General features: G+C 42.1%; 1 protein-coding gene across 1 annotated transcript in view; it reads right to left on the reverse strand.

Moving 5' to 3' along the window:
* Positions 1-12,760, reverse strand: part of LOC109542912 (low-density lipoprotein receptor-related protein 2) — a gene marked incomplete in the record, with an annotated part of 133,116 nt that overhangs the window by 102,443 nt on the left and 17,913 nt on the right. Inside the window, 18 exon segments of the mRNA XM_048669760.1 lie at positions 23-105; positions 165-358; positions 413-584; positions 643-769; positions 824-998; positions 1,055-1,249; positions 1,303-1,559; positions 1,615-1,792; positions 1,842-2,191; positions 2,249-2,423; positions 2,478-2,754; positions 3,283-3,747; positions 3,804-4,150; positions 4,257-4,409; positions 4,464-4,693; positions 4,751-4,925; positions 7,780-7,911; positions 8,013-8,147. Of these exon segments, the coding sequence (XP_048525717.1) occupies positions 23-105; positions 165-358; positions 413-584; positions 643-769; positions 824-998; positions 1,055-1,249; positions 1,303-1,559; positions 1,615-1,792; positions 1,842-2,191; positions 2,249-2,423; positions 2,478-2,754; positions 3,283-3,747; positions 3,804-4,150; positions 4,257-4,409; positions 4,464-4,693; positions 4,751-4,925; positions 7,780-7,911; positions 8,013-8,147 (3,820 nt within the window).

Consider the following 12,760-nt stretch of genomic DNA (forward strand, 5'->3'; position numbering starts at 1 on the left):
ACATTGGGGCGCAAGATGTTACCTGAAGGGGGGCTTTTTGCAGGCATGAATGTAGCTCTCGTCCGATCCGTCCTCACAGTCTGGTTTGCCGTCACAGATGTAAGCCTGGACAGGTCGGAAGTAATGAAATGAGCAGTTGGTTGGGGAGGTTTGCGAAAACGTACCTTGAATATGCACTGAGAGCTGTTGCATTTGTAGAAGTTGGCAGGACAGTCGATGTTTCCGCAAGATTCCGGCTCATCTGATCGATCGTCGCAGTCTGGTGTACCGTCACAGTGCCAAGACTTGGGAATGCAAATTCCGGACGATTGGCATTGGAACTGTTTCTCCAAGTTGCATTGATTAGGCGCAATAGAGGCTGCAGTCAATATCACGGTCTCAAATTAGAAATTTTGAAATTCCAACAACTCACGGCATCCCAGTTCATCACTGCCGTCATTGCAATCCGGAATGGCATCACACTTGTAACTCTCCTGGACACATTGGCGCAAATCGGCACACTTGAACTGATTGGACTTGCAGGTGATTGGCGGACAGTCTTGCTCATCTTGCTTGTCGAAGCAGTCATCGTCGCCATCACAAACCTGTGGGTTCTCGCGCATTAAAGACCCCGACCTCCACAAGAACCTGCAGTGAACTGACCCAATTCTGCGGAATACAATGCCCCGTCCTGGGGCAGGTAAACTGGTAGTAGGCGCACGTTTTCTCCGCACAAGAATCGCCCTCGTCGCTGCCATCTCCACAATCGTTTTCTGAGTCGCACTTCCAACTGGAAAATCCCGTTTAGTTTACCACCCATCTAGTGCAGCTCAAAATACTGTACCTGCTGGGGATGCACCTGCCGTTATCGCAATGGAACTGAGTAGAGCTGCAAGTCACATTCACACAACCAGTCTCATCACTGAAGTCGCCGCAATCGTTCTCAGCATCACATTTGAAGGTGAGCGGAATACAACGGCCGGATTTGCATTGGAACTCCTGAGCACTACAGGTGGGTTCTAGAAGCAAGTTTCAATTCAATCCTGTGCAGGAAAAGGCTACATTTAACACCTACTGGTGCAGTTCTGTTCCTCGTCGCTGTTATCCAAGCAATCATCATCTCCGTCGCACACCCACGACTTAGGAATGCATCTTTGATTGTTGCAGGTGAAGTCCCAGCTGTTGGGGCAGGCCTGAACGGGCGGCTCATGGTTGGGGTCGGCTTGGCACGTTCTCTGGTCCTCCATCAAACGCTCCCCATATGGGCACCCTGAATTATCCATGTGGAAGACCAGCCAGAGCAAACCAAAAACGAAAACCTACCGCACTTGGACATCAAATGCCCATTCTCCATGGGCAAGGCGAAGCATAGCTTCTGGCAATTTCCATTATCGCTATGGCACGGATGGTTCATCGTGACGTTTTGCTCACTTCTTGAGTAGATTTTCACACCATAAAGCCGATTGGTTTGCGGTTCACGGACCAGAGTTTCTTCCCCTTCGCCCGTTAGCTTGTGAAGTCGGATGATCGCGTCCAGTCTCCAATCGGTTATATACATGAATTCCTTGTATATTACTATGCTGCAGGAAGGAGGGTTAATTGGTCTAAATCTCCATTCTCTAGGTAGGTACCCACCTAAACGGGTGCCTGATCAGTCTGGAATTGACGGTTTTAATGTCGGTTCCATCCAGATTGGAGTGCTGCACGTGATCCAGCAGAGCGTCGCACCAGTAGAGGCGGTCCGTCTCAAAATCAATGGATAAACCATTAGGCCAGCCGAGGGTCAAATTTTTAAAAACCGTCAAGTTGGTTCCTGCAAAAAACCGCTCTTATTCCTGAGCCTCTATAAGCGAACCACCCACCATCAGTGAACGCTCGCGAAATATTCGCAGGTCTGTCCCATTCGGAGAAGAACAAGAACCCTCGGTTGGGATGAACCACTATAGCCCTTGGCCTTTTGAGGTTCTTCAGCAGCGTTCTGCGGTAGGTGACGTTTCGGGTGGATAAAACGTTAAGGGTTCCCTTGCGGCTGTCGATGTAGTAGAGGTTCTTTGCAGCCCAATCGACAGCCAGTCCTTCTACGCCTTCATTTTGAGAGGCCAGCACGATTTCCTTGGAGTCTCCATTGCGATGCACTCGGTAGATGACGTCTTGGAGCACATCTGAGTAGTAGATTTGCTCGCTGCTGGCATCAAAGTCCAGACCGACGAACCTGGAAAGGAGCAAAGAATTTCATCGGGGTTCAGTCCGGATTGATGGCGCTTCTTGCCTGGCTCTGCGTGAAACAACTGGCAGAATGGCGTCGCTGAATCCCTCCACCACCGGGTCCAGGACTTTGCCTTTGATGAATCTTTGCTGGGAGTACATGAGGAAGTCTTCCACAGAGTCGCAGGTCTGCTCGTCCAGCCCCAGCCTGAAGCCGATGTTACAGGCACATCTGTAGCCTAAAGCACCCAATCGGTCCATTTAGATGTCCAGGGCCTAAAGTGGGTTCTCACCTAAGATTGGCGGGTACTTTCCTCTGACCACCTCAGTTTGGGTGACGATACACATGTGCTGGCATCCTCCGTTGTTGTTTCCACACGGGTTCCCAACGTATCGCTGCACCAAGGGGTGGACCGCCTTTATAGCTCGGGGGTCGCGAATGTCCTTCATTCTATATACGGTTTGTATTCCAGAACTGTCGAACTTGTCCACTGACATCACCCCTTGCTTGGTGCTGTCCGTCCAGTAGACTCGGCTTTCGAAGAGGGCCAATCGAGTCGGGCTTGGCACCTGAATATTCACATATTGTTACGAATTTAACAGTGACATGTTCGTTTTGAAGAAAAAGACCAACGAGGCAAACGGCGCTTAAGACAGGGATCAAAAGAGGAACAGGAGAAAGGATGTCTGGAAGGGAGAGAAGAACAATAGGAAGACACCCAGAAGAGGGGGATGTACAGAAGGAAATGCGTTTACAAGCTAAGAAAGAAGGTGAGACATCAACATCGAGGGAAAATACACTTAGGAGAGGAGCTACATGAAAAATGCGCATAGGAAGAAAGATGAGAGAGAAACCAGAGGAAAAACCTCCGGGCCCAAATGCACATGTTTTGGACATTGGCCACCCCGCTTTAGCATCTAATTTGAAATTTTGCGGAAAATGTTAAACACCAAAGTTGTAGATACTAACGTCTAGTTCATTTTAAGATAACACCAATTGATACAGGGTGTCTCAAATGCAAGTCACAGACCAAACTTACCCTTACTTTAAAAAAGGTGACTTTTTACTAGCGACAATTTTATATTCCTGGTTCTCACCTGTTGGCCCCTGATGACTAAAAACCTCTTCTGACCATCATAGTCGACAGTCTCAATGTAATCAAGCAGAGAGTCGCACCAAAAGACGCGCTTGGCAATAATATCCACAGCTATACCAGATGCTTTGTAGGCAGCTTCAGAAACGATGGAAACTGAATTGGTTCCATCCATATTAGCTCTTAACACCTGCGAACTGTCGGCCACAAACATCAAGCCTACTGAAGGGTCCAAAGCCAGATCGGCCGGATTGCTCAGATTGGAGCTCAGAACGATGGCGTGCCAGCGATGATCCGCTGTGGGCGGTTGCAGTTCGAAGACGTCGATTTTCTGCCCAATCGCATCAGCTACGTAGAGCTTCTCTCCCACCCAGTCCACAGCAATAGCTATTGGAAGCCAAGTGCCTGGTAGAACGATGTCTTGCTCTATAGCGTCGAAGCCATTTATCCGCAGCTGTTGGGAGTGAATCTGCAAAACAAATCGTCAAAAGCTGGCAAGGCTGGCTTATAGTTAGAGCGGCGTACTCTTTTCGTTTTAACATCTGACCAGAACATGACGTTCTTCTTGTAGTGGAAGTCCAAACCGCTCGCCCCAGTTGTGTTAACCACCACCCTAATACTGCTCCCTGAAGGGTTCATCACAAAGATGCTTTTATCGTGAGCAAAGTAGAGTTGCATATTGCTGGAATCATCGGCAATGCATCGATTTTGGTTCTTCAGCTTGTAGCCGGGGGCGCAGAGGCAGCTGTAGCTGCCCGGATTGTTTGTACATAGTTGGTCGCAGTAGCCCCAAAGGGCGCATTCGTCTCGGTCTGCACAGGTTTTGTTATCGGAGGCCAGAATCTTTCCCTCTGGGCAGTAGCACTGACCACCTGGAACAAGCGGGAAAATGCATTACTAGACACCAATCCACTTGAAGATGTCCATCTTTGACCAGATTAATCTTTAAGCTCGCTACTCATAAGGAAATGTTTGCACCTGTTAGAGAAGCCTGGCACTTGTGTTCGCACGTCAACAAAGGACACGCCAGCTTGGAGCAGGCAGCCTCCTCATCAGCATGATCTTCACAGTCGTTCTTTCCATCGCACAGCTTGTTTTTCGGGATGCATTTATATTTGCCATCGGAACTACCTACAAGGCAAACCTTCCATTAGAGTCTTCGCAACTTTGTGGAATCCTCCAGACCTTTAGGGCAAAGAAACTTGTTGTCTGGACATGCAATGGCTGTGCAGTTGACTTCGTCACTACCATCGCTACAATCTTGATATCCATCGCACCGGAACGCGCCTGGTATGCAAAGAGCATTCGCACATCTGAACTGGACTCCATGGCAGACTGGGAAGTTGCAACCCTGCTCATCTGAGTTATCGCCGCAGTCGTTTTTATGGTCGCATTTCTGAGCAGCTTCGATACATCTGTTCAATGGGAAATGGAAGTGAAGCTCAGAAAAACTGCATTGTCTGGTTTAATACCTCTGACCGTTTGCGCATCTGAACTGATCCAGCCTGCAAGACATACCGGCGCAGCCTTGCTCATCTCTACCACTTCTACAGTCCAAATATCCATCGCATTTTTTCTCCTTCGGTATACACGGGTCGGATGGTTTGGGGCCGCAATGGAAATCATCAGGCTGACATTTGCGATATGCTGAAAAAGCATTACGATCACGAATAAATCTCAATTTTCTGCTCATGAATGCTTTGTCTCTATTATCCCAACCCCCGTTTCGCCAGCCAATAAATGAAAATACAAAATTTCATCATCGTCCCGGCCGGGAATCTGAGAAATAAAAGAAAATTTCCATCAATACATTCTCGAATAGCGTAGGTGAATATTCGGACCGTTTTTCCAGTTTTCAATTCAGCGATCTTCTTATCCCTTATGTATTCCTTATTGAAAATAAAAAAGCTCCCATTCGATAGGGCATTGATAATGCGAACAAAGATATACATAATATCGCAACCCAACGAACTCGAAGAATAAGAATAGAGACGGAGTGAGTGATTCAAGAGTTAATTTTAGAGCTATTTTCCAAGGGAATATTAAGCGCAAGTTTTCTATTTACAAATTCATAACTTCTATGCCACATTAAGAAGCAACTTGAAATTGTCACCACCAAGAGACACTAGTCAAGGGTAAAAGCTGTGAAATTTTCAGGAAAATCGAGCAAAACCCTGAGGTAAGCCAACGAGGTCAAGGCTGATAAGAAATGGCTACATTCACAAAACAGACGCACTTTTTCAAAAATTCACAACTTCCAAGCCACAATAAGTAGCAACTTCAAAATTTCACCATTGATTAAAAACAGTTGAGACCGAAAGCCTGGAATTTTTGGGCCAAATGGCGCAAGCTGGTGAGTTTCTTCAATGAGGCCGATTCGGACCTCAAATTGAATGTTTTCATATAATTGCTCGCCAGCCTTTAAAAGTTTGCAACTTCCAAACCAAGTTAAGCAGCGAATTCAAAATTTTCCCATCAAAAGAGTTCATTTGAGGCAAAACTCTCTGAAATTTGCAGCCGAATTTCAGCATACAGTGGGCTTTACCAATGATGTCAATATGCCTCAAAATGAGTATCTCACAAAGTTACCCGTCCCCCTTTAAAAATTCACAACTTTCAAATGAGGTCATGTAGCCAATTGAGAATTTTTCCATATAAAGAAATCACTTGAGGCTGAAAGTTCTAAAAATTTCAGCCAAATTGCAACATAGTGCTAGTTACACCGGTGATGTTAATGCTGGCCTCAAAAGGAATGTTCTCCGCACAATTACGGGCCCTCTATAAAAGTCCATAACTTCCAAGCCAGATTAAGTATCGAATCGAAATCTTTCCCATCCAAAGAAGTCATTTGAAACTTAAACCGATGAATTTTTCAGTCAAATCGCAATATTCAGGGATATTTGCCAATGATGCGACTCCTGGCCTTATATTGATTGGTGTTGCACCATTACGTGCCTTCTTTAAAAATTCATAACTCCCAAGCCACATTAAGCAAGTATTTTGAATTATTTTAAGTAGAAACTTTGACCAACTGAAAACAACAATTGAGGCTCAAAGCGCTCAAATTTGCACCCAAATGGCATCCGCACGTGAGTTTGTTCAGCGATGTCAATGCTGCGTTCAAAATTATCGGCTAGCAAAATTTGCAACTTCCAAATTAAATAAAGAAAGGAATTTGACGTTTTTCCATCAAAAGAACTCATTTGAGACTGAGAAAGAGACCCCGGAAAATTTCAGTCAAATCACAGCGAACCGGGTGTTTTGCCAATGATCCCAATCGCCTGCCGGTAAAAAATTCAGAACTTCCAAGCAACGTTAGATAGCAACTTGCAATTTTCACCACCTAGAGAGAAGTCACGGGCCTAGAAGAACTGCAATGGGCAGTCCAATCGCAACAAACCAAAGTTTTCCCCATTGTGTCAAAGCCGGCCTAAAAATAAATGTTTTTACACAATTAACCGCCCTTACTTAAAGAACGCACAACTTGCAAGTTTGACCGAGTAGCGATTTGAGATTTTTACCAGGTAGAGCAAACATCAGCAGCTAAACGTGTTGAAAATTTCAGCCAAATCGCACTAAAATGTGATTTTATTCAGCATGTCAACGCCGGTCATAGCAAAAGAATTCGGTATACTTTGGCCCCAGACATTCCTCTTGTAGAAATAAATTTTCTTGTCATTTTTTTAATTTAAAATGTATTAATTGGTTCTGCAGGTGAAAATGTATAAAAACTGAACAAAACAAAAGATACTGAAAACCCCAAAGGAACGCGAGTAGTCAGAATTAGCTCAAAAATTCCTGTTCGGATTCTAACGCTCTTGTGAAACTGAAGTTTCCCACTCATATAAAGATTTGCATTAAATCAACTGAGCGCAAAAAACACCAGTTTTCAATTTGTAGCTTTATCCATCAAGGAAGGATTACAATTGATAATTCCGCGCCCACAAAACAACACGAAAACAATTAAATAAATGGCAAAAGCATTAAATGAGTATAAAACGATTTATTTAAATGGCAATTTCGAAATGTTGCCCTGCTGGCTTTGAATTTCGGTAAACCTGCCGGTTACTTTGAAAGGTTTCGCTTCGCTAATTATTACGAGATCTGGAAAAATCTATTTCCGAATTCCAGTCCCGGAAAAATCCCTGTTTAACGTTAAGACATTTTAAGACCCATCCTGCCGTAAAATGAGAACCGCTCATTTAAGAAAGACGTTCCCTTTTGTCCTCTTTTTTTGCAAATCCGTTACCGCAATTTCAGGGTTTTCAAAATGTTTCTCTTGAGAAAAATGGGTTAAAGCCGGCTTGGGCTGTTCTTAACGACCGATTCCCGACGTATTTCATCGCAAATTTATGCCCAAGTACGTGGCAAAATATCGTTAATTTTGCGGCCAAACAGGGGTTGGATTATTTCGGCCCTGGACGAAACAATTCGAAAGGAAGGGATTAGATTAATGCTTTTTTTAATTGATTTATTGTTTTTCTTCAGCAAATAGACTTACTACATTCGGACTCATCCGAACCATCTATACAGTCTACGTTCATATCGCATCGGTAATGCGGAGGAATACAGAATGTTTTGTTGAATATGTACTGTCTGCATGTTAGTTGGCCTGGTTCGCAATCTGGAGGAGCTGGAAAGCACAGAAGTTATTAATTATTTGAAGAAAGTGCAGGGCTTTTACAGTATCTTGTTTGTTTCCCGATAATGGTAAAACCAAACTCGAAAACTTACTGCACTGTTGGAATTCATCTTCTCCCTTTTCGCAGTCTTTTTGGTAGTTGCAAACCCATAGCGATGGTATGCACTTGCCCTCTGGACATTTGAACATCCCCTGAGGGCATATCACTCCTGTGGGATCGCCTGAAACTAAAAAAAAGTTTTTAGCGGTTTAGCAGGAGCTTTTTAGTGTTGAATTCTCAAAAGATGCCGAAACATCAAATTCTAGCTGAAACACCGCAGCAACTATTGTATTTGCAATTAATGTTGATACGGCGTAACAATGCGACATGCAATTGTGTTATTGATTGCAGAAACTGCTGAGCTTTTAACTATTATCGCATTGGAACATATTCGCGAAAATTCTGCTAGTTTCTAGTTGAATTGAGACCCAATTATGCAAGCGAATTGATTGGATTTGCACTTAATTATCAAATTATAAATGGTGTTTGGTGTGGGAAATGACCATCCTGTACAGCTTCCGTAACGAAATTCATGCAATTATCGGCCAATCATAGAGCAAAAAATTCCCAACGCCACTTGAATAACCGAGTGGTACCAACAGGTACTGGATTTTTCGGTTTATTTGCCAAACAATTAAATAATTATGATTGGCTAGTTTAACCTTTGTAAATCGCCCAAACAAGTAGCGAGCATGTGTGTATGTAGGTTTCAATTGACATAATTGAATAATATTAGCGAGAATTGCAATAATACCATTAGCTTGCTACTTATACGGAGTGTCAGCCAGTGGAACAGTAGAATTGCTTGATTGGAGCCCAGTTTTCCAGGATTTTTCCTGATCAAAAGCGGCCTAATAATTCTCCTAGTCGTCGAGCTCCAACCAGATCCAAAGCTATTCGAATAATCCATAATTCATGCTTTCAGCCGTTGAAATTAAAGCTGTGTGGTCATATAAAGCATTTCGGAATTTGAATATCAAAGGCCGTTTTTCATCTATTTGCGTGTGTCAAAGATGGAACAACTAGAAACTGGAATATCAGAATCGAGCGTTTTGCTGTTCTGGAACATTCAACGAAAAGCCTGCGGAAAAAATGCCGCTGCAAATTGAATAAAATCCTGAGGACTTCCGAATACACATGTTTTCTATAGACTGTAAAAATTTGAAGTTGCTGCCTTGCTCCAGATTGGACGTGAGGAATTTTTCTTTAATAGCTTGCAGTTAGATTAAACCCTTAAATGCCAGATAAAACTTTGAAAAATTCAAAAAAATCAATTCCTGGAGCTATTTGAATTAACTTTAGCCAGTTTTCAGACCCGCGTTTCTTCTATAAGCCGTGAAAATTGCAATTTGCTACTTTCTCTAAAATGGAAGTTACGATTTTTATTGGAGAGCCTGCACATGGCAAATGTTCACCTTAAGGCCAACATTTTCGGCTTTGAAAAATCAGGATTTAGAGCTCCTGGAATGATGTTTGGGGCGTTTTTAGGATCAGTGTCTTTTGTAGACTGTAAACAATCAAAATTGCTACTTGCTCTAAATTAGAATAAGGAAAAATATATTGGATAGATTGTAATTGGGCATGTAATGCATGCATTTTTGGTTTCACATTTGAAGAGTTCTTATAAATACATACGTGACTCTATTTGAATGAAATTGTGAGAGTTTTCAGCTCCACGTCTCTTCTATGAACAGAAAACATTTCAAGTTGCTACGTGCTTTATATGAGAAGTTGGGGATTTTTTAAAGAGCCTGTAGTTACGTGAAGGTCTTCCTGTTTAGTCCAACCTTCACAGACAAAGTTGGCAAAAATCCAATTTTGACGCCAATCAAACGAACATCTGGAATTACTTAATTTCACGTGTCTTCTATAAACGGTCAACATTTCAAGGTGGTACTTGTAATGGATTAGAAGCTAGAAATTTTATTTGAGAGCTTGCAGTTCTGTGAGAACGTTTATTTGCTCTCTACAAAGTATTCAAATTCCGATTTTGATGCGATTCATATCAGCTCCTCATATTGATTCGATTCAAGTAAATATGGTGGATTCTCGAAAAATTAAAAAAGTCGCTACATGTTTTAAACACGAAGTTAGAAGGGGGAATTTTTTATATTGAAATGTGCAGCGAAAGTGTCGCGTGAAAACTWGAAATTTTAAAATATTTACAAAGTCGCCAAAAATCCGGGTTTGCCSTGAATCCACTCAACCCTTGCCAATCTTTAGATTCAAGTGTCTTCCATAAAGAGCGTAAATCTCAAGTTTGCTTGCAAAATACTAGGAATTAACATTTTCTATTTGTTAGTCTGCAGTTGMGTGAAAACGTTMATTTTTACCTTAGCTTTGCAAAGCTTCSAAAAATCTSAAAGCAGTTTGATTCAAATGGTGTTTTGAAGCTTTTTAGCAGCGGGTGTCGGCTATAGATTCCCAAAAATTCAACTTTTTTAGAGCAGAAARTGCGATTTTTTATTAAAGAGAYTGAAACACGTTTTGAAGCGARAGCGTTACTTTACGAAATTGTAAAACAATCTGCTGTAAAATGGGTAATACAAAGAAATTCCATTTCAGTGMCTGAAAGTGAAGAAACTGAAGAAAGTTTTAAAAATTGAAGTTAAATGTGGCAATTTTGCGCGTGATTGCACTAATAGCATAACATTTTGCCATCAAATTGTTTCCTTTTGAGACGCATTTTAAATTAGGAATTTTATTCGCCTCGACTGCTTGGGATGATTTAAATACCGGGGCCGTTTTAGCCCCCAACTCAATTTAAAGCTTACGCCGGTAGTTGGATTTTGTCGCCGTAACATTTTCTCCCGCAGGTCATAAACTGATGTTGCCTGGCGAATTGCGCCCCATTTTCTAGTTTTCTTATTTCGTTTGCATATTGTAATTTTTCCGCAAAAGGTCCAAGAAATTGTGCGGTTAAAAAGTGCATTCCGAGCAAAGAAAAATTGAAATAGACCGACAGGATGGCGCAAAACCAAATGATTCAGCCAAGCAATTGTTACCGTTGCTTTTATGCAATGGAATTATTCATTGGAGTCGCACAATTGAACTGAAACCTTGCAAAGACATTGAAGAAAATTGAAAGAAAGCAAACTGGCGGAAAAATGTGAACCTATTCAGCCAGCAAATTCAAGCTACACAAAAAAGGAAATTATATTGATTTCCTTAATTGTCAGCTATTGTTCGGTATGCTAATGTGGGGTTTCCAGGAACGAACGTTTCATATATAAAGACTGCTGTTAAATGAGATTTCCTCAATGAAATTCTTATCATTTATGGTTATTCCGCCGTAGCCCAACTCGCACTTACCCGCGGACCGGAAAACGACCACTTAAGCAATTTTCCGTCCATTTCGGGAGTCGGGAAGCAGATTAGGGGAACAATTGCTTGTTAAAATTGCTGAAAGGAACAAAAGAGCTGCCGCTACTTTCAAGTTCTAAGCTGGAAATAAATACTGAATAACTAAATTAAGGACGTGTAAGGATTAGGTTGCAAGTCGCTTTGAGGGCGCGCAAAAATAGGATTAACTTTAGCTCCGAAATTTCCTCATGCAACTATTCAAACCATTGCAAACTGCCTTAATTACCTTATTTGTGCTATTATGCACTACCATTCCGGACTTTGAGCAATAATTGCATTATAATTACATATTTAACGGACGCCTGGATTACCAAATACATATGTTACGTAGGAATTTAAGCGACAATCAGATGTGAATGAGAAAAAAAGTAATGGCGGTTCATTCGTGCAATTATGCTCTTTTAAAAAGTTTTAGAAGACAGCAGCCGAAAGCTTCGTTTCGCACTTTCAAAGTCACCGAGCGAATGTGTAAAAAGCGCTGGTCCTTCGAGAGATTCCAGGTTGGGATCGTCTAGAACGCCTGGAGAACACGAGCCTGGAATGAATAATTGGCACGGAATGCTTTTTGCTAATTCATTTAATAGTGACAAGAGATAAAGGTAAATTGGGAGTGCGGTTTGAATATGAAATTTGATGAGGGGCCCCGAATCCTAATTAGTCGACGAGACTGAGCTCAGCTTTAAAGCCAATAAGGCCGCAAGGTTGAAAGAATTATTGCAGGCAGTTTGAATGGATGGTTGTTTTAGACAAATTTGCCTTAGTTAATGGTTTCGGAAGGTGTTGCCACCAAAGACCGATGTTTGAAAACACAAAAAATCTTATGTTTTAAATGGCTAAATACTCTTTTGCGCTTCAAAACAGAAAGTTTTGGACTTAATGCTCGATGGTTCAAACGATGACGGTGTCGTCGGCATATCGAATAGCGCGTATCAATCAATTCATCTTTGATCTTCTGAGCCTCAGAGTTCGCAGGACGCTCACAAGATGGCCATGTCGTCTGCACATTCAAAGTATGCTGAATAATTGCAGTTATAGAATGATTTACTGCTGAAAGACGTCGATCAGTTTTTCATCCATTGGAACCACTGCCTTCAACTTCCACCACAAGATTTCCATAAACAGTAGAAGTCTACCATGGACTCCTGAGGTTCTTAATGCAATCGACAGCTCAAAGTTGCAACAGTTTTGGGCAAGCATGCTTAAGATATATAATATAATGTAAGAAGGTCACAAATATGCATTTATAAAGTGTTTGGTTCAACAATAAGGAAGAAATCGTCGGCTAAAGATCATGAACGCTCAAAAAACGCTTAAAATATGCCGAAAATGACTAGTATTTCGGATCTGAGACTTCTAGCATGTTTTTCAATGAGTTCGATGCATTCTTTGCGTCGGTGAGCTGAAAATTATGTAAAATTTAAGCCCTTTTATCAAAAT

This window comes from Dendroctonus ponderosae, unplaced genomic scaffold, assembly GCF_020466585.1.
Source record: "Dendroctonus ponderosae isolate FM_Combo_2020 unplaced genomic scaffold, Dpon_F_20191213v2 Dpon_F_20191213_9, whole genome shotgun sequence".
In the NCBI taxonomy this organism is placed as follows: Eukaryota; Metazoa; Arthropoda; class Insecta; order Coleoptera; family Curculionidae; genus Dendroctonus; species Dendroctonus ponderosae.